The sequence below is a fragment of the Muscardinus avellanarius genome (assembly GCF_963383645.1).
Source record: "Muscardinus avellanarius genome assembly, chromosome: 1".
In the NCBI taxonomy this organism is placed as follows: domain Eukaryota; kingdom Metazoa; phylum Chordata; class Mammalia; order Rodentia; family Gliridae; genus Muscardinus; species Muscardinus avellanarius.
In genome coordinates this window covers 209,436,984-209,459,515 of record NC_137786.1, presented here as the reverse complement: position 1 = coordinate 209,459,515, position 22,532 = coordinate 209,436,984, and the positions used below count along the sequence as shown (strand labels likewise).

The 22,532-nt window shown below is 38.6% G+C and overlaps 1 protein-coding gene across 1 annotated transcript in view; it reads right to left on the bottom strand.

The window, feature by feature from the left end:
• The window catches only part of TRIM44 (tripartite motif containing 44), a gene marked incomplete at both ends in the record, with an annotated part of 111,158 nt that overhangs the window by 42,655 nt on the left and 45,971 nt on the right, over positions 1-22,532 (bottom strand). Inside the window, 2 exons of the mRNA XM_080719152.1 lie at positions 8,769-8,788; positions 14,696-14,935. Of these exons, the coding sequence (XP_080575278.1) occupies positions 8,769-8,788; positions 14,696-14,935 (260 nt within the window). The remainder of the gene's footprint in view (positions 1-8,768; positions 8,789-14,695; positions 14,936-22,532) is intronic.

The following is a 22,532-nucleotide window of genomic DNA, read 5'->3' as shown; positions in this document are numbered from 1 at the left end:
AGAGAGATTGGCTTGGCTGGGGAACTTGACCCTCATTTTAGTTTATCAAAAATTCCTAACCAGAGGGGATGAGCTCCGAATGCTAGGGGCATGCTGGGCTGGAGCATCTGTGCCTGGCCTTTTCAGCTATGCAGCTTGCCAGTAATTGCTAAGTTTTCCCTCTTGCAACAATTATCCCCCCATTTCTCTCCCCACCCCCACTCCATCCCCCAGTTAATTATCAGTTCTGGAATTAAACTACTTGCTTCTCCTGCTGTTGTCATGGAAACTATTGGCCTGCACCTGCCACTGGGTGAACAGTAGCTCTTTCAGAAGAGGTGATGGCAGTTGCAGGCTACACAAAAGCCAGGGAATAAACTAATGTTTACCTGTCTGGGAAAGAAGTTCCTATTTATTCCACCTTAGGCACTTTACTGGCCAGCCTCACTTCAACTTTCTTCTTAAACTGGTTATTGATAATCAACTAAGAAAATGGAAAAAAAATCTTATAAAAATGCCAAATCCCTGTTTGCTTGTCACAATCCTGTCCATTAGCTTTACTTATTCCCAGCTAACAATTTGGAATGTGTCAATTTCCTATCTCCTGACAAAAAGACCACAGTGTAACGGTTGAAAGCATAGGCTTTTAAGCTTGATAGATATGGGTTCTAATCCTAGCTGTGTCACTTCCTAACTACATGACCACAGATTAATTACTTAACCTCTTATGGTATCGATTTCGTCATAGAAAAAGGTGATTAGGGTAACTATAGTCCTCAGAGTTGTTTTAAAGCTTTGAGATGATACAGGTAGTTCTAGCTCCTATTTAATGTTCAATTAAATGGTCTCAATGTTTTTGCTATCATTTCTGAACAACTCTAAAAGTTAGGGCAAAGATGGCGTCTTGGTCAGTTTTAATCCTTGCCTGGGTAACATTACCTGAGGTGGAATAAAACGGCATAATTCTATATAGCATGTATACCAAGATGCATCTTGTGTCCAGAACAACTGAGAAATGTTTCTCTCTGTGACTTTGCAGAAATTTTTTCAGTTCCTCCTTCCCTCTACTGTTTTTCTCATGCTCAATCTTACTTTCCTTTAAATAGAATTGATGGAACCAGGGTGTAAGGGGACATGTCCTTACCAAGGAAACAAAATGCTTTTTGTTTTACAACCACATTGCAACCTAGGAGGAACAACTGGGAGTGGTACTAAGGAGTAGGGGAAATGAGGCATTTACACAGGAAGTATTTTTGTTCCCTAATACCACAGAATGTGGGTAAGAAAATATTTCTTTCATGAATCTGCAACTACTCATGTGTAGGTTGTTAATCAAGCAAGCATATTATAAACCATGGCAAAAACCTCACCATTTTAGGATATCCCAGTTTTAACTCAGCCTTTGTCTCTCTATATTTTTTTAAATTCTGAAGCCATCTTCCTTACTGACAATTCTAATTTTAAGGAAATTTGTACTTATTGACTCTAAAACTCACACCATCTTGAAAAGAAAAAAGGAAAACAAAATCCATCAGCATGTGTTCCCAGCATCTGTTACAGATGCCTGCTGTATATTTCTAGATAAAAAGGTAAATGCAGTTCAGCCACAGTGAGCTTACCAAAAAAAAAAAGAAGGAAGCTTGGAAGCTGTTGGGAAAATGGAATTATCTGCCCTCTTGCCTGCCTCTTAGTGGGAAGAAGAATATGCTTGAGACTAGCAGATCTCTCCTAAGATGAAAAAGCCACCATGAACAACAATTTTGTTATGGCTGTTCACAGGTGAGAGGGGGCATAAACAAGGCCATCAAATTTAGACTGGAGTTTTGTGACTTCCTAAAATCCATTCTTAGTGCCAACAATCAAAAATGGCTATGAAATTAAACAAAGCATAAGAAAACTGGGCCATAGGTACACTTCTGCATATCAGATCTAACTCAGGGACCAAAGTGGCATTCTTTCACATCAATTTAATTCTTTGACTAGTGCTTAAGTAAAACACCTATGTCCTCTACTTGGAAAATGTGGGTGCCTTAATATTGCTTTTTTCCATCAATTTACAAGAAATTAGATAACTATTTTCCAAACCTGATTGTAAATTGGAGGAAGATAGAACTGTCAAAACAGAACACAAATGCAATGAACAGTTTCCATTTTACAAGTATTTTATCTCAGTTGCTTCTTTCCCAGCTAAAATAACAAAGTCAAAAGGAGATTGATTACTTTCAATGCTTCACAGCATGTTTGTCCTTTAAGTATAATAAGATGTGAAATTTTGATGGGTAAACTGAGGCATAAAGAAGCAATTTACCTGTAAGGAATCATAAGAAGTGACTAGAGTAAGAAACTCTTATGATTCACAAGTCTGTTCATTTCTTGGGCCAATACTGTAGTCAATAAGTACAACAGGAAATGGCACAAATGTGTGGTGCCTGGCAAACCCAACCCTTTACAAGCTGGTGTTAATCTACTGTTTGTCTCATCTCCTGTACAACCCAGTCACAATATTAATGTACTAGCCCCTACACATCACATGCATTTTCACTCCTCTGGCCTTTTTACTTGTTGGACTCTCTGAATAAATGGTCTTCCTTTCATCTTTCTGAAAAGTCTAGCTCACCACACCCTCAAGGTCCAGAAGAAATGCTATCTTTTTCAATTCTTAGTTGTACCATGCTCTACATCCAACATATTTATTTTATAGAACCATTATAGTTCAGTGGTTAAGAGACTAGACTCTAGAGTCAGACAACTTGAGTTTGGATGCAGGTTCTCCAATTTTCATTTATGTGACTTTACAAATATATGAAGTGACTATTACACAGCTGTTTCATCTCAGATGAAATGAAGGTAACTTATACATACAATACTTTATAAGAACAGTTGTGAAAAATAAATTATCTAATATATGTAAATGCTTAAAACACCTCTTCACACAGCTGATACTCCATAAATTCTTTATAAGTTATAATGATAATTATATTTAAATATGAAATTAAAGTTTATTTAGCTCTTTTAAACTTGACTTTGAGATCTTTGAATGCAAGGATGAAAACCTTAGTCATTCTCATATCCCTGAGTAAGTCTAGCATAGGACCTGGTACACATTAGGTACTCGAAGATGTTTACTGAGCAAATTAAGAAAGAATTCCTCTGCAATCTTTCCTGTCTGAGAGGTTAGGGAATAGAGCTCCTAATGGAAAGTGTTATCCTGCTAAGATCTGAGGTTAAATATATAAACAATATTAGCCTTCTTCTATTCTGATCAACTTTGTTTTCCATCATGATTATTGTACTAGGTGGCAAAAAAAAAAAAAAAAAAAATCTAATCAGAGTAGAAGCACAGCCTGCCTGTTGCAAAGTGACAACAGGCCCTTTTCTACTGGACCTTTTCTTAGCAGCATAAAACAAGAAAAGGCAGGCAGATGCACAGTAGAATCCAGGCTGCTCCTAGACAGCATTTCCGTTTGGAAGCAAGATACAATAAGTCAGCACAATACATAGTATGACTTTACCCTTCATTTGGCTCAAGAAGGGGATAAACAATCCACCTCAGCATGGGAAAATAGTCAGCTAAGACTTCATAACACGGAAATGTCACAGTTAAGAGATTCCCTGTGTTAATTAAAGAAAAACTTAGGGTTTTGGATCCCCATTCTGCATAATAAGCAGCCCTGATAGTTATACTCCACCCAGGTCACAAAAATTAGAGTCATTTTCTTTGACTTCCAGGCAGGCCTCATGAAATGAAGGTAATCCACAATCAAACCATGAATTTGCAATCAGAGGACAAAATAATCTAAGGGTATCACTAAATTGGTCCTCTTTTATTTGTACAACCTGTATTCAGAGAAATGCTACATCCAAGAGCATATAATTATTCATTTAGAAGGAGGAAGCATACCTAGTATATAGTCCCAAGATAATTTTAAAGAATCAAAATTTATATTTTAAAAAAATATACCAAATTATCTAATCTATAAGCAGATACTTTCTGCTCCATATGTGATACAAGACTTGAGTTCTTCATCACAAATTCTATCCCCCAAACTAGACAGAGGTGAGAATGGAGCTAGAATTTACACAGATTTACAAATTAATTTACAAATTAAGAGCATAATATAAGAATATAAAAAATATAAGAAAGTTAACAATTTTCCCAAGGTCACACAAGTCAGTGACAGGCAGAACCAAGAATAAAAGTGAGGTTTTTGGTAAGGTCTGCTGACTCCTCCAGCTCTTACTCCTTCAGAACACACTTCCTGTTTGATCACAGAATTGGCATAGGTCAAGTTCACACTGATCTCAGCAAGGGCTTTTTGCCTGAATAACAGTGAGCTTTGAAGATGAAAAATTCTACAGAAGTTCCAAGTATGACTGTTACTATTAAAAAGTCATTTTCTTCTTAGTTAAAAAAAAACATAGAAAACCTTAATAGCAAATCAAAATTTAATCCTGATCTTGCTCCTTCTCTCGGAGCACAAGAGTTTAAAGGTCTTTCCCTCTCTGACTTCCTCCCACTACACAATTGCTTTCACACTAGCAGATCATATTGCCACCCGCTCTCCTCAAATATATATTACCTCTCAGCAGGCTATGGCAGGAGTAGGGAAGAAGCCAATCTGTGAGAGAGGGAATGCAAGATCTCCCATAATAGCACAGAGAAGACAGAAATTGCTGCCAAAAGTGTAAATTGCTTTTTTGCTTGAAAAAAAAGTCACTGTGGGCTTCAAAGACATCCTCTTACAAGATAACTCCACAGCAGTTAATATTCATGTTCTACATATTAGGACTTTTGCTCCTCCATGCCCTCTTAGAAACCATACCAACTACTTGATGTGTATCATGGATCTGAGGAGTAAATTACCACATGGAGAGCAACAGGCAGCTATTCTGTAGGGTTAAAGAAAGGTTTGGTTGGATGCTCTCCAGAGAGAACCCCTTTTGCTGCTTCTGCTCAAAGAATACTGTGTGAGAAGTTGCTTGTAGAAAACAGAGGCCACAGCAATTCAATGTCAGAGCAAATGAATACTCCCAGGTTGGAGGCACCAGACCAGAGAGGTCCTCTGAGGACTGTGTATGGATCTTTTTAGCTTCCTTACAGGGTTACAGACATAAGTGTGCTGGCCTTCTGGAGATGGTCCAAATGATGGCTGAGCACACGAGCCCTAAAACGAGTCTAGATTCAAGTCCTGGTTACCACTTACAGACCTTGTGACCTATGAAAAGTTAATCACCCCTAGCATATACTTCATTTGACAAGTAGGATAACTAAATCATAGGTCTTGAGTGAGATTAAATGATACACACACATACACACATGGTGCTTTGGACATAATAAACCTTCAATAAATCAAATCTGTGATGATTATTATTATTTTAAATTAGAAGAATTATACAAGAAAACTCAAGCAAAGAACAGACATGACTAAAAGCACAGTATTTAGCCACCTCATAAAAGACAGCTTGGGAAATGAAAACTGAAAAGAGTAGAGAAGGCAGGAAGACTCCTGATGTACAAAGGGAGGAAGCTCAATTAGAAGCAAACATATTTTTATAGGACAGGAATTTTCCTTTCACTCAGCTTCTGCATAGTCGGGAAATGGCAGTGTGGAAGGAATGCTAGCAAAGGAGACAAAGGTACAATAATCCAAGCAGAACTGAAACTCGGGGTCTTTGGACTCATTTCTCATCCAGCCACAAGGCAAGGAGACCCACATTGCCTTTCTGCTTCCTTCTACATCAAGCTCTAATCTATCAGCAACATAGAAGTCCTTTAAACAAAATTCTGCTTGGCTTGTTAAAATGGTAAAGTGTATATCACAAGTGAGAAATTTCAGATCAAAGGCAATCTGCCCTGGAGTGTTAATTGGAATAAATTTAGCCAAATGGTAGAAATGGCAGTTCAATACAAATAAACTGAACGGAACCAATAAGATGAATTTAAAGGTTAAAAGAAAAATTGATTCCTCTCTCCTCTTTCTGCCAAATTGGAACATGCTCTTCAAGTGCTCATTGTACCAAAAAGGGTTCTGTCAAATCCTAGTCCAAGAGAATGGGCTTGACATCTATGGCAGCCCAGCTCAAGGGAGACAGCTTGACATCTTGGTTGCTAGTAATGGAACTCTATGCCTCACCACTACCTTGTCAAAATGACATGAAGGTATCTGCAATTAAACTCTAAAGCCAGTATTTCACACCAAATATTGTCTTTGAAGGGAGTTAGTCTTTTCATAAAGCTCTTGTGTGTTCTAATCAACATGACCCTACCATTTGGCCATAAGGAGGAGTATGTTCACCAAATCAGAATTTCCCAAGAGAGAAATGCCATTGCTCTCCTATGGAGCCTGTGTATTACTTTTGGTAAGGTATTTTCTTTATTGTGGTCTTGTTTGAATTCTCTTTCTGGGAAAGAAGTTGAAGAGCTGAGCCTAGCCTGGATTTTAAGGAACTAGAAGAGGCAAAGTGTCAAGGAAAACTTGGTTTCTATTCAATGATTAGAGAAAATATCCAGTTAGGGTCCCATCGTTTATAGCTTGGTGGTATAGTTTGGATGTGATTTGTCCCCAAAAGATTTGTGTGTTGGACACTCGGTCCCAAGTGCAGTGATGTTGAGAGGTGGTAAAACCTGTAGGATGTGAGTCCTAGTGGAGGATAATTAGGTCATGAGAACACCAGTCTCAGAACCAATAGATGAGGTTTTGTAGAGCTGTATTAGTTCCTGGAAATGGTTTTCATAAAGGAGGCTGGCACCACCCCCCTGGGTCTCTATTGCATATGCTCCCATCATAGTGATGTTATGCACCAAGAGGCTTCACAGAGCCAGTTAGGTGCTGGAACCATGCCCTTGAATCTCCAGACTGTGAGCCTAACAAACTAAGACACCTAAGTCTAGCTAGTCTCCCAGGCTCTTGACCTACTTCCAATTCATTTTTCATTCTGTAGGCAGTATAAACTTTAAAATACAAACCTGCTCAGTTAATTCCTGTTTAAAATTCTTTAGTGGCTTCCCACTAACTTCAGGATACAGCTCCAATACCTTAAGAAGGCCCATAAGGCCCTAAGTGACCTATGTTCCACTTTCTTTCTTCCATTCTTCTCTTATCTGGAGCTTATATACAAGATTTTTCCTATATCTACAACTGAAGCCTGCTTGTCCTTTACTTGCCTTCTCATGGTTCAGACCTTTATTTATGTCTAGCCTTTTCTGGTTAGCCTCACTTTATCCTCCAAACCAACTCAGGAGCCCTTCCTCAAGCAGCCTGTACTTCCCTATCCCAACACTTCTCCTATAGTGTGCTTCTTATATGCTCACCTCTCAACTCTCCATAGAGACTCAGGATCCATAATGGAAGAATTGCATCTGTTTTAGTCACCTTTACATATCTAGTGTACAACACAGTGCCTGACACACAGCAGGGGCACAGATATATTTTAAATGGATAAAAGGAAGGAAAGGAGAGAGAAAGGGAAAAAACCAGAATACAGAAGGAAGCTATTCCTTAGAATGTCTGGGAGATGGAATCTAGAGAGATTCCCTGAGGCTCTATAGGTTTAAAACAGGGTACCTTTCTTGCAGTTCTACAGTGGGGATGAGAACCAGAGTTCACAAGAGAAGAAATCACTGGGATATCGGATATGCAGATATAATAGTTGGTATTTTTTTAAGCAAGAGCCTCAAGATGTGGGTAGATCCAGAGAAAGAACTGTATTTATTGGTTTAAAAATAAAAGTGAAGAAGTGTCAAATCCTGGCTATAGTAATATAACCTTGGACAATTCATTAGCTTCTTTTAATGAGGAACTTGAAATTGATAACTGGTTTTCAAATTGAGTTTTGAGGAAACCTAGATTCTGGGGGAAAAAACCAAAACCCAAAGTCTATTGAAATGAAGAAAGGTTTACCAATGGGTGGCCCTAACTTTAAATAGAAATAAACAGTGTTTTATAAATTAGGGTTCAACTTAAAGTTCATTTGTAAAAGGGGTACTTCTGCTAAAAATAAAGTTTGGATAGCAGTGGCCTGGATGGCCTTTCTGATAGCTCTCCGACTTAATAAGTCACTGAGCCAATATAACAGATGGAGCCCCTCTGGGCATTACATTTTACTTGTTACAAATACCCCTGGATTGTGTTGGTGGCACAGCTGCAGCAGTTCTAAAGTCTGTTTGCAAAGCTTGAGCAGAATGACTGAAAAGGTAAGTAAACCAAAGTCTAGCTTCACTAAAAGACTGAGGCAATAATGAAATCCACTTTTAAATTCTATCCAACTGCAGATATAGAGAAACACAATGGCATTTTCTCCTCTTGAAGTTTTGTACACCTATGTCCTAGGACCCATTGTATAAGTGTCTTGAGTCAGACACAAAGATGTTATAAGTCAGAAACAAAGAACAGTGGATCCAAAGCCCATTAAAAAAAAGGCTACCCAATTCAAATAAAAACAAGAACAATGTAAAAGTTTAGTGAGTCTACCTGATAGCCTGTCATTCAAATGTAATGTCTGCTCTTCTTAACAAGGTATTCTAAATATGCTAAAGAATAAAACAACATCAGTGTCATTATATACTTTCAAGCCTACCTTTATCTGAAGGCTACAGGCAGGAAATGATACAGATCAGGAGGTGGATGGGATGGGAGTCTTACAAAATAAGATCTTCAAAGCCCTGGCTTAAGATGGAAATCCCTTTTCTGTGCTATTCCTTAGCTGTCTACATTTCATGGGCATTAAAGGGCACAAATGTCACCCTTCTTCAATTCTGAGAATAGATGGCAACAATAATGTGATCTTACCTGGGTTCTTCTTCATCACCCTGCAAGACAACAGAAAGAAACAATGTTAGAAATTATTGTTGGTAGAAACTGATTTAGATTTCTTCCCTTTCCCTCTCTTCTCCCAACTTGAAAGCAAAGATTGTGTGTTTAATAAAGATAACTAGTAGTTGTCTAAGGACTAAGGCAAGGGCTAATATAATCCTATGTTCAAAATGGCCAGCAGAGATGAACTGATAATTTGCCCTTGAAAGCAAAAAGTGAATGTACCAAAGTAGGTGGCCTAAATAATAGCCTTGCCCTTTCATTTATATAGTTGGCAGTATTTAGTTCTGAGCAAACTGAGAGCTTCAAAATACCAGCATGTCACAGGCAAAAACTGTCCACCTCCAAAAGCATCTACCTGTTTCCTTCAAAGACTCATTCCTGCCTTGGTCCAGCATGTTCTCCCACCAAGAACATAGCGACTCTAATATACAACATACTAAGGTGGAAAGGGTACTGAACAAGGACTCAGAAAATTGGGATTTTAGTGAGAACTCTGATACTTATTAACTATGTGCCTTTGGGCAAGCTAATTTGTTTTTTGTTGATTTGTTTGAGTTTTGTATTTGCATGTGTCTGATACTGGGGATTAAACCCAAGGGCATTCTACCTTGAATTACATCCCTATTCCTTTTTATTTTTTGTTTTGAAACAGGGTCTTAACTGCATTGCTGAGGCTGTCCTTGAACCTGTGATCCTCCTGTCTCAGCCTCCTGAATATTGGCATTACAGGTGTGTACCACCACACCCAGCTTGGACAAGATAATCTAGACCTTGGTCTTCTCTGTAAAAGAGTAGTTCTGGTAATTGATGATCCACATCATACTTTAGTTAAACAATGCCTTTTTTTCCCCTTGTTCACTATTTGCAAAAATAATGTGTAAATATAATTTTTCTAGGTACTGCATTCTCTCAACCTAACTTAGTACTGATTATAAAAGATTCCTTTGGGACTTTTTTGTGTGACAAACTGAAATCCTTCAAATAACTCTTCAGGCTTCCCCAAGAGAACTCACTTATCCATGTGGTGAGAGAGTATCTTTCACATCCCTATCCTCTGTAATCATTCAAGGCTGGTTTCAATAGGGAATGTACCTTCTGGTTGTACTTCCCAGAGAACAAATGAATGAAGGAATCCTATCATACAAAGAATAATAATCTAGACTTGACACTGGATTCAAATCTTGATTTCATCACTTGTTTGCTGTGTTACTTTAGTCAAGAGTTATTTTAACTATTTTGCTTCTCTAACTTTAATTTCCTATTTTATAAAATGGGGTAATGATTCATTAAGAAGTTACTGTATCTGGATACATGGCTTATGCTTATAATCCCAGTACTTGGAGGCTGAAACAAGGGCTGGAAGAATGTAACATTCACACTGCCACTGAAAGAATAAGCAGAACTTTCCCAGGGTGACAACAGAGAAAAGTGGGAAGAACACTGGACTAGCAAGGGCAAAGGCAAGGCAGTTTAAAAATTTGTTTAACTGTTTAAGAAACTTTTGAGTTCTGTGGGAACAGAGAATGGACATGTACATGTCTTAGGCAGGGGATGTGGAAATGGGACTATGAGGTGGTATGGGACTAAGAATACAACTGAGATAAAGGGAAATTGCCAGGGTGTGAGCCTAAAAGGAGAGCTGTAGCCAGAAAAGGGACTTAGTTGGACTATGTATTGGAGGTTGAACCAGAGGGCATTTTAGCAAGACACTAAGAATTTGTAATAGTTGTAAGAACATTAATTATCTGTTCTCCAATGACAAGAAATTGAATAGTGAATGGAGGATATAGGGACAGTGGAAACATTCTTTGCATTTTGCAAATGGTATATCTCATGAGAACTCTAATATAGTAAGAAAAAAGCCATGCAATTGAAAATTTATAAGAATTACATAACTTATCTATGACAAAATTAAACCTCAACACAATTTCCCAATTATCTTTGGATATTTAAACATAACTGTCTAGGACAACCTTATGGAAAAAATTCTAAATTTCTCACATGATTTAAAGCAAGTCCTTCTCATAATCACGTTTCTTGATACAATGGTTAAGAAACAATATTTCAAAGTTATTAAAAAAAAGTCTTAGACATGGTGGCGCATGCTTGTAATCCCCGCGTTTGGGAGGCGGAGACAGGAGGATCGGGCAGGTTTGAAGCCAGCCATGCTGGCTTAAGAGACCCTGCTTCCAAATTAAAATATAAAATAGGTCTGGAAGTATAGCATATAGGTAGAAGGGTTTCCAGGAACCCCAATACCACCAAAAAAAAAAAAAAAAAAGAAAGAAAAAGAAGTCTTAAACCAATTTCAATAGTGAGGCTTTCAGAAACTTGTCTGAAGATTCACTTTCCTCATTTGCATATGGGAGTCTAATTCTTACTTAAAAAGGTTACTATAGAGATTGAAATAAATGAGAAAATCTATATAATGTCCTATATAATGTCCTAAGAAAGTGTACCATACACTGTAAGTGTTCAAAAAATGGTGGCCATTATCATACTTTCTCTGTATTATTATATTTTAAATAATTATTTATATTATTATATTTTATATTATTATTGTTGTTATTGTTGTTTTATTTTATTGTACTGGGGATCGAACCCAGGAGCATTCTACTTCTGAGCTGCAATCCCAGCCCTACTTTATTATTTTGAAACAGAATCTCATCAAGTTGCCTAGGCTGGCCTGGAACCTACAATCTCCTGTCTCAGCTTCTCCAGTACTGGGATTACAGGCATGTACCACTGTGCCCAGCTTCTGAATTAGGAGATAGGTTACAAGGTCTTGATGTAGATTCATCCATTTCTACTGCTTACAGAAACATAGTTTATTTTCACTAGCACAAGGCACAGGGAAGGCCACGGTGAGGGTTTTACCACTGAAGGGATGAAAAGAACAAACACACACAATTGTGAATAGGTCAGCAGACATTCAGATTCTTTCAAGTGCTGTTCCAGCTACCTAATCCAAATGTGCATCTCTAGTCTGAAACACTAGCTAATTCCTACCCATCCTTCAAGATTGTGTCTCACTCAAACTTCATAAGAGCTGAGTGAGGTGATCCTGCTCTGCCCTTCATAGCTAAAGAGTTTATCCTTCTGGCTCAAGTAGAGAAGAAAACTGATACTGACAACATCATACGATGTTTTCCTTTTTGAATTTCAACTCCTTCAAAACAAAAACTGTTTTGTTCATTTTCTTATTCACTGCACCCAATACAGAACAAGCCAAATAGTAAATAATTACTCAGGAAAAGATGGGTGGCAAGAAATAGTAGGACTTAAGATAAATTTCTATTCCTATTATGAATTAATTCTGGTTTGAAGGATGTCAAAAATGAGCATCTCTTAAACACCAACTTCAATATAAATGACATAATAGATAAAACATGCTCCAAATCCCTCCTTAAAACACACTGAATGCTCTTGGTTGGCTGGCTACATACTAGTGCAACCTCCTATTTCTACTTCCACCAATGGAAATGTTGTTAGCTAAGACTGGAACAAGTTTAACCCCTAACTTGTTTATTCAATAAATTTGCAATTATAATGATACATTTAAATAACAAAAAATAGTATAAGAGAGATAATTTTGCTTTTATCAATTGTTGCTTTCATGAGAATTTGAATACTTCCATAGCACTCAATGAAAACGAGTTACTTAAAATTTGTGACAATATTAACTGGAGATGACACAAAATGTCAGAAAAATAAAACTTTAAAAAAAACTAAGATTCTATCTGGGCATGGTGGCACATGCCTGTGATCCCAGTATTTGGGAGGCAGAGACAGGAGAATTGCAGGTTCAAGGACAGCCTCAACAAACAGTGAGACTCTCATCAACCTAACAAGACTGGTTCAAAATAAAAATAAAACAGGACTGGGGGTGTAGCTCCGAGGTAGAATGCCTCTGGGTTCAATCCCCAGTAAAACACACACACACACACACACACACACACACACACACACACACACACACTGCATCCAACTTGCTCTCAATGTACCCCCCTAAGAGTGAAACTAGACATTTTAAATGACATAGAATGTATGTGGTTTATAACAGACATGATATTTAATTCCAATTAGCAAATCCCTATTTTGAAAAAAAAAAAAGCCTTGACTCAGAATCAAGAGTATATATAAATGTATATATATGTAGTTTAAAATAAATGCTTATGGACATATCATATTAATAATATCCCCATCTGAAACAACTTTTTATAGTGTTATCTCATTGCAATTTAGTACTCTCTTTTCAAAAACTGGACAAAACCCAGAAATGCCTGTGACATACAAATTAAACTAAAGGCAAATCACTTATTAATAATAAAAATAATTTTAAAACATTTTAAATACTTGACTTTGGTAAAGACTTTTATAAAATGATGTAACTAAATCTGACCAAAAAAAAAAAAGAAATTAAATAAATGAATACTACTCGATTTGTTATATAAGGTGAACATAAACCTAAAATGAAAATATGACAATGACATTATAAAAATATTAAGATACAGACTATTATCCCTCATGAACAAGACATAAAAACCTTTAATAAAATATTAGCAAATTAAACCCATCATGACCGAGTAGGAGTTTATCTCAAGAATGCAAAGTTTGAGCTACGCCTGTCATCCTAGCTACTAGGGAAACTATCCAAGTTCAAGGGCAGCCTGGACAACTTAGCAAGACCCTGTCTCAAAATAAAAAAATAAAAAAGGGCTGAAGATGAAGTCATAGAGTGTCATTGGGTTCAATCACTAGTACTAGAGAAAAAAAAAGGTTAGATTAATATTGTAAAATTAACCAATATAATTAATCATTACAACAGAATAATAAGTCATATGATCATTTCAGATATATCTGACAAATTCAATGAGTAACCTATGATTTAAAAAACCCTCAGCACATTATGAATAAAAGGGAGTTTCCTCAATTTGATAGATAGCATCTACCAAATCATTATACTTAATAGCTTATTTGAGGTGTTTTTTGTTGTTGTTGTTGTTGTTTCAGTACTGGGATTGAACCGAGGGCCCCATGCATGCTAGGCAAATGCTCTACCACCGAGTCATAACTCAGCCAATCATACTTGATAGTAAGTCTGGAATCATGAAAAAGATGTCCACCTTTACCATTTATGTTAGACGTTTCACTGGACAGCCTAGCCACTGCAGTAAGGCATGAAAATTATAAAGGAAGAAATAAAATTATCTGTTTGCAGATGGCATAATTGCTGATATGTAAAATCCCAAAGAAGCTATTAAATCACTATTATAAATAATAGGTAAATTTGGCAGGTTACAAAGTACAAGGTTAATATATAAAATCAACTATAAATTTGGTACAATGGCATGTGCCTGTAGTTCTAGCTATTTGTAGTCTAAGGCAGGTGAATGACAGGATTTGAAGACCAGTCTGGGTATGAGAGTGAAACCTATTTTCAAAATAATAATGATAATAATAATTGGGGTTTTTTTGTTTTGGGGATTTTTTTTTTTTTTGGTGGTACTGGGGTTCCTGGAAGCCCTTCTACCTCTTATCCCTATTAATAATTTTATTTAGTTTCATTTCTCAACTTTGGATGTATAACTTGCCCTTTCTTTGGTTCTGATTTCGGGCTTCTCTCTTGAACTAAGATTAGTATCTGCTACAGTGAATATATTCCTTTAAGGTCATAGTGAGTAAATTTTTTGCTAGGCCTAGGCACTGTAATAATAGACCCTAGTGGCCAGTGCTTTCACATAGCTTTAACAAAACACTGTACAAGGCTTTAACACTTTCTACACTATAAATTCAATCACGTTCAGGACCACAAAGGGGTACTTCCAAAACTAACAAATATAATGATCAGGTTCCTCCTGGTTCTGTTGCTACTAATAATCATGGACATTTTCATTTACCTCTGCCTTTGGCTCAGCGGATTCATTCGAGGTATCAAGTTGTTCCTTGGCCTGGGCCATCTGAGTCATCAGCCTATCCATGTGGGACTGAATGTCTGCCAGTATTTCAGTCACATGAGCTGTGGCCATTGCTTCCTGGATGTCCACTAGATGAAGAGCCTTCTGTTCCTCATCGGCAATCACTTTCTGAACTTTCTTAAATTCTTGCTGTATAAACATCTTCATCTGGTCTCGAGTTACCTGTAGGACACAAACAGTAAAAAGAATAAGTTGGACATTCAAAAAAAGAGAAGGCAGAGTTACTGCTATAAGGAGCTAGAGGTAGCCCTGGCTAAAACACCAAGTATGGTTTCTATATCTGGATCCTGAAGTTTTGGGAATATTGTCTCAACAATGCTTTCCCCTAATACCTTTTATAAATTCCCTGCTAATCTTTTTGCTTTTTCATTGTTCAAGAATTAATTCCATGTCCTTTTCTGCCTTGGGGTTTGATCATTTTTATTCCAGTAATACACAACTACTTTAAAAAAATTAAATATAGTAAAAAGTGCAATTCCTTTATCCTCCCCAATTAATGTTAACATTTGGTTTGTAGCCTCATTTGTCCATACAGTTAAAGACATATATGTATATAAATAAGTAGCTTTTATATGAATGAATCACAGTGAAACATGGTTTTGTCTCTTTTCTCTTTAAAATATGCTAAGCATAGCCATCAACACTGTTATTTGTAATATTTTCCGTAAAATGTGAAGATATGTCCTATTTAACTATTTCTTTTTTAATGCAATTATAGGATCTTTCCAATTTTTACTATTACAAACAACACAGCAATAAACATCCTTGTGTATACTTCTTAATATTCACATAGGAGTCTCTTTAGAGACCTCTGAAATCACAATATCAATTTATACATACTCTAAAAATATTGACTAATACTGATAAACTGCCCTCCAGAAAAGATGTACCAATTACATTTCTACAACAATGTACAAAAGTAAGCATTTCCCTGCTTCCTTACTAATATAGGACAATATCAAGCTTTTACATTTTTACTATCAGGTAAAAATATATTGTTTTATTTTACAACAACCATAAACCATATAAAATATAACTACAGGCTACATTTGGCTAAGGCATAAGAAAAACAAAGTGAGAAACTACAAAATAAGAACTTCTACAATAGTCTTCATCCCACCAGCAACTACATTTATTGATGTTTCCTCATAACCATGTTAATTTCATAATTTTTTGTGTATGTGTATGTGGTACTGGAGATTGAACCAGGGACATTCTACCTCTGAGATACACCCCCAGCCCTATTTTATTTTGTATTTTAATACAGGATCTCAGTAAGTTGCTAAGACTGGCTGAGAACCTGTGATCCTCCTGTCTCAGCCTCCCAAGTACTGTAATTACATAGGCATGTACCATCGTATCTGGCTTACAAGTATTTTTTTAAGTTGTGGTTTTGTTTTTGTTTTGCAGGTCTGAGACTCAAACACAGAGCTTCATGCATACTGGGCAATTGCTCTACCACTAAGCTATATGCCTAGATTTATCAGTATTTTTAAACAACTAAATGTATTATCAGTAGCTGAGCTAGGGTACAAGAGAACTGCAGGCAAAAGGAAGGAGGAATTTTAAGCCTGAAAGACAAAGTAGTTGTTATCTAAACCTCTTCTTTTACAGATGAAAAAGGCACACAGCTGCAAACCTATAGAAGAGAAAGATTCCAATTTTCTTGTTCTGAGTCTGATAGTCTGGTTAACTTAATAATCTGTCAGAAAGGAAATCAAACTAAGAAAACCAAAGCAAAGGGTTGGAGAAAGAGAAAGACTGAGGAGGAAGAAAAGCAATGAGGCTATTTTTACCCACAGATTTTTATTTTTTATTTATTTATTTTTTGTAATATATTTTTATTGGTGCATTACAGTCAAACATCACAGTGGAATACAAGATTTGTGAAGGTATACAAGCATATATTATCCAATTAGCCCTTCTCCCGTCCCATTCTCTCTCCCCCTCCTTGGATCCCAAGCTTGATTTGGTGATTAACTTTGATACATTTGTTTACGTACATCATGCGTTTTAAAGAGATTCTGTCTTCCCCCATCCCCTCTAATTGGTCACCTTAATTGCTCTTCCATGGGGCCTTTTCTTCAACTTGCTCTTTTCCCATTACCCATTTCTTCCTAGTTTTTGCATATTAGGGAAAGCATCTGATTTTCTATTTTCTGTGAAGTTTCTCTGTGTATGCCACATTGCAAGTTCAATTCCCGTTCCTGAAGGCCCCAGCGCCAGCCTTGTACCCTGGCAGACTCTGATTCCGGCCTCGCTGGCTCCAGCAATGGCCTTGCCTCATGGCAGGCCCTGATTCCTGCGCCATTGACCCCGGCTCCGGCCTCACCCCTCAGGAGGCTCCGATCCCTTCTTCAGAAGCCCCAGCACTGGCCTTGCCTACCAGCAGGCTCTGATCCCAGACTCGCTGGACATAGGATCGGCCTCACTCCTCGGCTGGCTCTGTTCCCAGCCTCAGAGGCCCCAACACCAGCCTTGCCTTACAGCAGGCTTCAATCCCGTTACGCTGGCCCAGTCTCCAGCCTCACCTCTCGGCAGTCTCTGATCCCGGCTTTGGAGGCCCCAGTTCTGGCCTTGCCTCACAGCGGGTCCCAATCTTGACCAGGCCGGTCCCGGCACCAGCCTCACCCCTCAGTAGGCTCCGATCCTAGCCTCAGAGGCCCCAGCACAGGCTATGCCTCATGGCAGGCCCCGGTCCCAGACTTGCTAGCCCTGGCACCGGCCTAACCCCTTGGCAGGCTCTGATCCAGGCCTTGAAGGCCCCAGCCTTGCCTCATGGCCGGCTCCAATCCTAGCTTCGTTGGTCCCGGAACCGACCTCACCCCTCGGCAGGCTCTGATCCCGGCCTCGGAGGCCTCAGCACCGGCCTTGCCTCATGGCAAGCCCCGGTCCCAACCTTGCTGGCCTCGGCAACGGACTCACCCCTTGGCAGGCTCCGATCCCAACCTCAGAGGCCCCAGCACAGGCCATGCCTCACCACAAGGCCCCGCTCCCGGCCTTGCTGGTCCCGACACTGGCCTAACCCCTAGGCAAGCTCCGATCCTGGCCTCGCTGACCCTGGCACCGGCCTCACCCCTCGGGAGGCTCCAATCCTGGCGTCGGAGGCCCCAGCACTGGCCTTGCCTCACGGCAGGCCCCGGTCCCAGCCTTGCTGGCCCCGGAACTGGCCTAACCCCTTGGCAGGCTCCAATCCCGGCCTCGGAGGCCAATGAGGCTGCTTTTAATTAGCTTCTTAAAAACTGAAAGAAGCTGGGCATGGTGGCGCATGCTTGTAATCCCAGCATTTGGGAGGCTGAGACAGGAGAATCTCAGTTAACTGACAGCCTCCACTATTTAGTGAGGCCCTTTGCAACTCAGTGAGACCCTGTTTCAAAATAAAGTATAAAAAATAAGGCTGGGGGTATAGCTCAGAGGTAGAATGTTCCATCCCCAGTACGGGGGGGGGGGGGGGACTGAAAGGAGCTTGATACCTTAAGCAGCTCTTGTAACACTGTTTTAAGAACATCAATGCAAAAGACCTGTATGACATGTATCCACTGAAATATCAAATGACTAAGTGGCATAGCCCTCAGAAATTCATATGCTCTCTGCAGGTGTTCCCCCTGGTGCTGGAGAAAGGGGAAAGGGGTGTTAAATGTTATTAATATCCCTGCCAATTCTATATCCAAATGAGAACTGTGATTTGTGTTCATGTAATTCCTTTTTTATTTTTAGAGTATATACTTCAGGGCTGTTATGTCTTATGGTGATCTTTCTCAACTGATCTATACCCTTGACATAAATAAGGTCTTAAATGATATAGAATTTTCTCTCAGAGACCAAGCATGGAAAGTCTTCACTAAGAAAGGAAATTTTCTGAATGCCTGAGAATCTTTCTTAATGGTTCTAAGTGACTAAAAATAAAGATTATAATAAAAACTCACTTCAATCTATTTTACTAGATCTCACATACACATGTGGTTCAAAGTTAGGGAACTGACATCATAGTCAGGGAAAGTGAGGACCGGACTGCAATAGGGGAATTAATTATAGGCTTTAAAAACTTAAATTCTTTATTTCCATTTGCTATACATATAGGTTTTTTCAATGTGACATTTTTATACAGAGCGGACCACAAATGAAAATTAAAAACAGAGCTGGGCGTGGTGGCGCACGCTTGTAATCCCAGCATTCGGGAGGCTGAGACCGGAGGATCGCGGTTCACAGACAGCCTCAGCTACTTAGTGAGGCCCTCCACAACTCAGTGAGACCCGGTTTCAAAATAAAGAATAAAAAAAAAAAAAATAGGGCAGGGGATGTAGCTCGGAGGTCAAGTGCCCCTGGGTTCCACCCCCAGACCCTCCAAAAAAAAAAAAAAAAGAAAATTAAAAACAGAATAATTTATTTTATAAAACCTTTATGCCTTCCCTTCACTTACATTCTCTCCTAATTAACAAATGAGTATTCTATAAGCTAATTCAAAAATGTAAGAATTTCTGGTCCATGGCATTCATTTCAGCTTCAGAGCACAGAGAAAAGCCTCCCTGGTGGATTGGACATTTGGTAGGCTGGATCCACTGGAAAGGGACCTCTGCTTTCAAAACTTCCTCTTAATTCCATTTTACTTCTTTATCATCAAGACTCCATCCTGCTAAAAACCTTTGCAGTTCTCCAAAAGCAGAAGGCCTTCATGTCAGTGCCTGCTATCTGGAAGCCTTTTACATAATTTCCAAGTGCATTTCTTGGGATTTTTTCCCCCTTGTCCTAGAGTTCCCAAAAAGTGTGAGAGTGACAGTCTTAAAATTCTTGACTGTAACTACATGAGAGGTTACATGAAAAGAAGTTTCTGCATACTCAGAAAGGTGCAATATATATAGATATATCATAGAATCATGAAACTGGTGATATAAAAGGGTCTTCTATCTAGCACCTACTAAGAACTGTCAAACCTTTCTAAAGCCACACACTTTCCTTATCCCAAACAAAACCTAAGTGTTAGACCCAAAAAACATAATATAGCCCAAAGTGGAACTATTCTGATTAAAGGAAACATCTCTCTTCTTTGAAATACTAGGCACTGAGTGTCTCCTGGAAAATCTCATCGAAGGATCTGTTCCTCAACATTAATGACATCCTAAAAGCATTTCTTTCCTTTGGTTGACTGGCCCCCAAAATGTCAAGACTTTCATTCCTTAACTTAAAAGCAAGGTGCTATGTCTCTGTTATAGTTGCTTTTGGACAAATGCTATGTTGTTATTTTAACTTAGTGTTTTGCTAAAATTACTTAAACAGCATTGTAATTTGGAAAAAAGTGTAGCTTGTTTACGTATGATCAGAACACACTAGTGAGCCGGGCATGGTGGCGCACGCTTGTAATCCCCGTGCTTGGGAGGCAGAGACAGGAGGATCACACAGGTTCGAAGCCAGCGCTGCTGGCTTAAGAGACCCTGTTTTTAAATAAAATATAAAATAGGTCTGGGAATGTAGCCCGGAAGTAGAAGTAGAAGGGTTCCATCCCCAGTACCACCAAAAAAAAAAAAAAAAAAAAAAAAAAGACACAAGTGAATTATCTGAATCCAACCTCTTCATTATATAGGTGAAGAGAAAATAGACCTGAGGGAAGTGCAATAATAAAGTCACATTTTCATACTGTGCTGTGGTCCGCTCTAATATGCTTTGTGCTATGTGTTGCATCTAATAGCCCCTTTCTGACTGCTTCAAGCTCATTTTTTTCCTCCTAGTTGAGGTGTTTCCTCAGTTAACAAGATGCTTCTCTTGTTATCCACATTGGGATATTATTCCCCCCAAGTGAATCTGGAGATAAAGGATTTATATCTAGATAGTTAAATCTTATCCTATGGTGCTTTCTACATGATATTTATTTCATATTTCCAAGCTAGAGTACACCCAGAAAGCATATAGACTGGCACTTCCTGCACATATTTAAACACATAAAACTTTGAATTAAGAATGTTGAGCCGGGCATGGTGGCACACAACTGTAATTCCAGTACTTGGGAGGCTGTGACAGGATTGTAGGTTTGAAGACAGCCTCAGCAAGTGGTGACTTTCATCAACCTAGTGAGAACCTGTTAAAAATTTAAAAAGTTAGGCTGGGGGTGCCTAACTTAAAATGCCTTCCATGGCAATTTCATTCCACATTTGGAATGATACTATTACCTCCATGGAGATGGCCCCAATGCCTAGATTTTTTTCTCCAGGAAACCATTCTCAGAATTCTTCTTAACTAACGTACATCTCTGTTTGCATACTTTTCTATTATCTAAGCCATCAAGACTCAAAATGAATCCTTAACCTCGTCACACTACCACCTTTTTTCAGTGCCTGACATATTAGGCACTAAACTAAGCACTTTATGTCAACTACTTTAAATAATCATGATGATAATAAGATGAGGTTGTTATTACTGTATCTAGTTTACAGATGAAGAAACTGAGAAAGAAATCTGCCCAAATTCACATACACAGTAAGCACATACTGGAATTTGAACTTTAGAGGCTGACTACATAATTGGCTATCTAAGCACATCATATATCTTACTTTCATACAAGGACTGCTTCTCCTGTTCCCAAACCAAAATTTAGGCAGTCACCAGGTTACAAACTCTGGAGTCAGTTTTGTCTCCCCAGATAACAGATCAAATAACTGTCTGAAAGGGAAATTGCTTGAGGCCTAGTATGTAACAGCAAACAATGTATCTCCGTTCCCAAGAAGGTACACTGGACCCAGGGCATTGCACATGCTAAGCAAATACTCTAACACTGCTAAATTCCCAGCCCTTTTTATTTTATTCTGAGATAAGGTCCAGCTATGTTGCCCAGACTGACTTGAAACTTGTGATCCTCCTGCCTCACCCTCCCCAAAATCTGGAATTACAGGCGTGCACTGCCAGGCCAGGTCAGGCAATGCATTCTGACTGAATGGCAGAAGCCATTCAACATAAGCCCTTCCACCCCAGTCTGGCTGAAAAAGAAATGTTCCCCAAATCTATGAAAACCCCTTTCTTGTCTTGTATCCCCTTCCTACTACTCCCCACTAGACATCTAGATCTCTTCTTCATGCCCCATTTTAACCCTGGTTGTCATCCCATCTGGGTCCACAAACCTAGTCCCACTCCAGACTGCACCACCAACTCACTGAAATGAAATTCTAAATAACCAAGAACTGAAATTATTTGAGGAAATTGGTAGAATCCTGCTCTGATCTCCAATTTCTTCTTGGATAGCTTTTTCTCACTTTTCATCTCCACTTGGCCCTGAATTATAACGTTCTTGTGATTTCTTACTTTTATTAAAGAATTTTTATTGGTGCATTATTGTCATACATCTTAATGGAGTTCAAGATGGTAGAGACATGTATGCACATATCACTCATTTAGCCCTTCCCCAATTCTCACCCCATTCCCTCCCTCCTCCTTCCTTCTTAAGTTTGGCTTAGTGATTGACTTTGATATGTCTGTGAATGTACATCATGTATGTTGGAAAAATTCTCTCTTCCTCCGTCCATCCCCCTTAGTTAGGTCACCTTATTTACTTATCTATGATTTCTCCTCTTTCATCTGGAGATCCTCTTATGATCCTTTTTTTTCCTATCCTAGCTTCTGCATATTTAGGGAAATCATCCGATTTCTTAGCATAATGTTCTCCAGTTCTATTTATTTCCCTGTAAATGATGTGATTTTGTCCTCCTTTATGGCTGAGTAAAATTCCATTGTGTACCTAGCCCATAGTTTTCTAATCCATTTATTTGTTGATAGA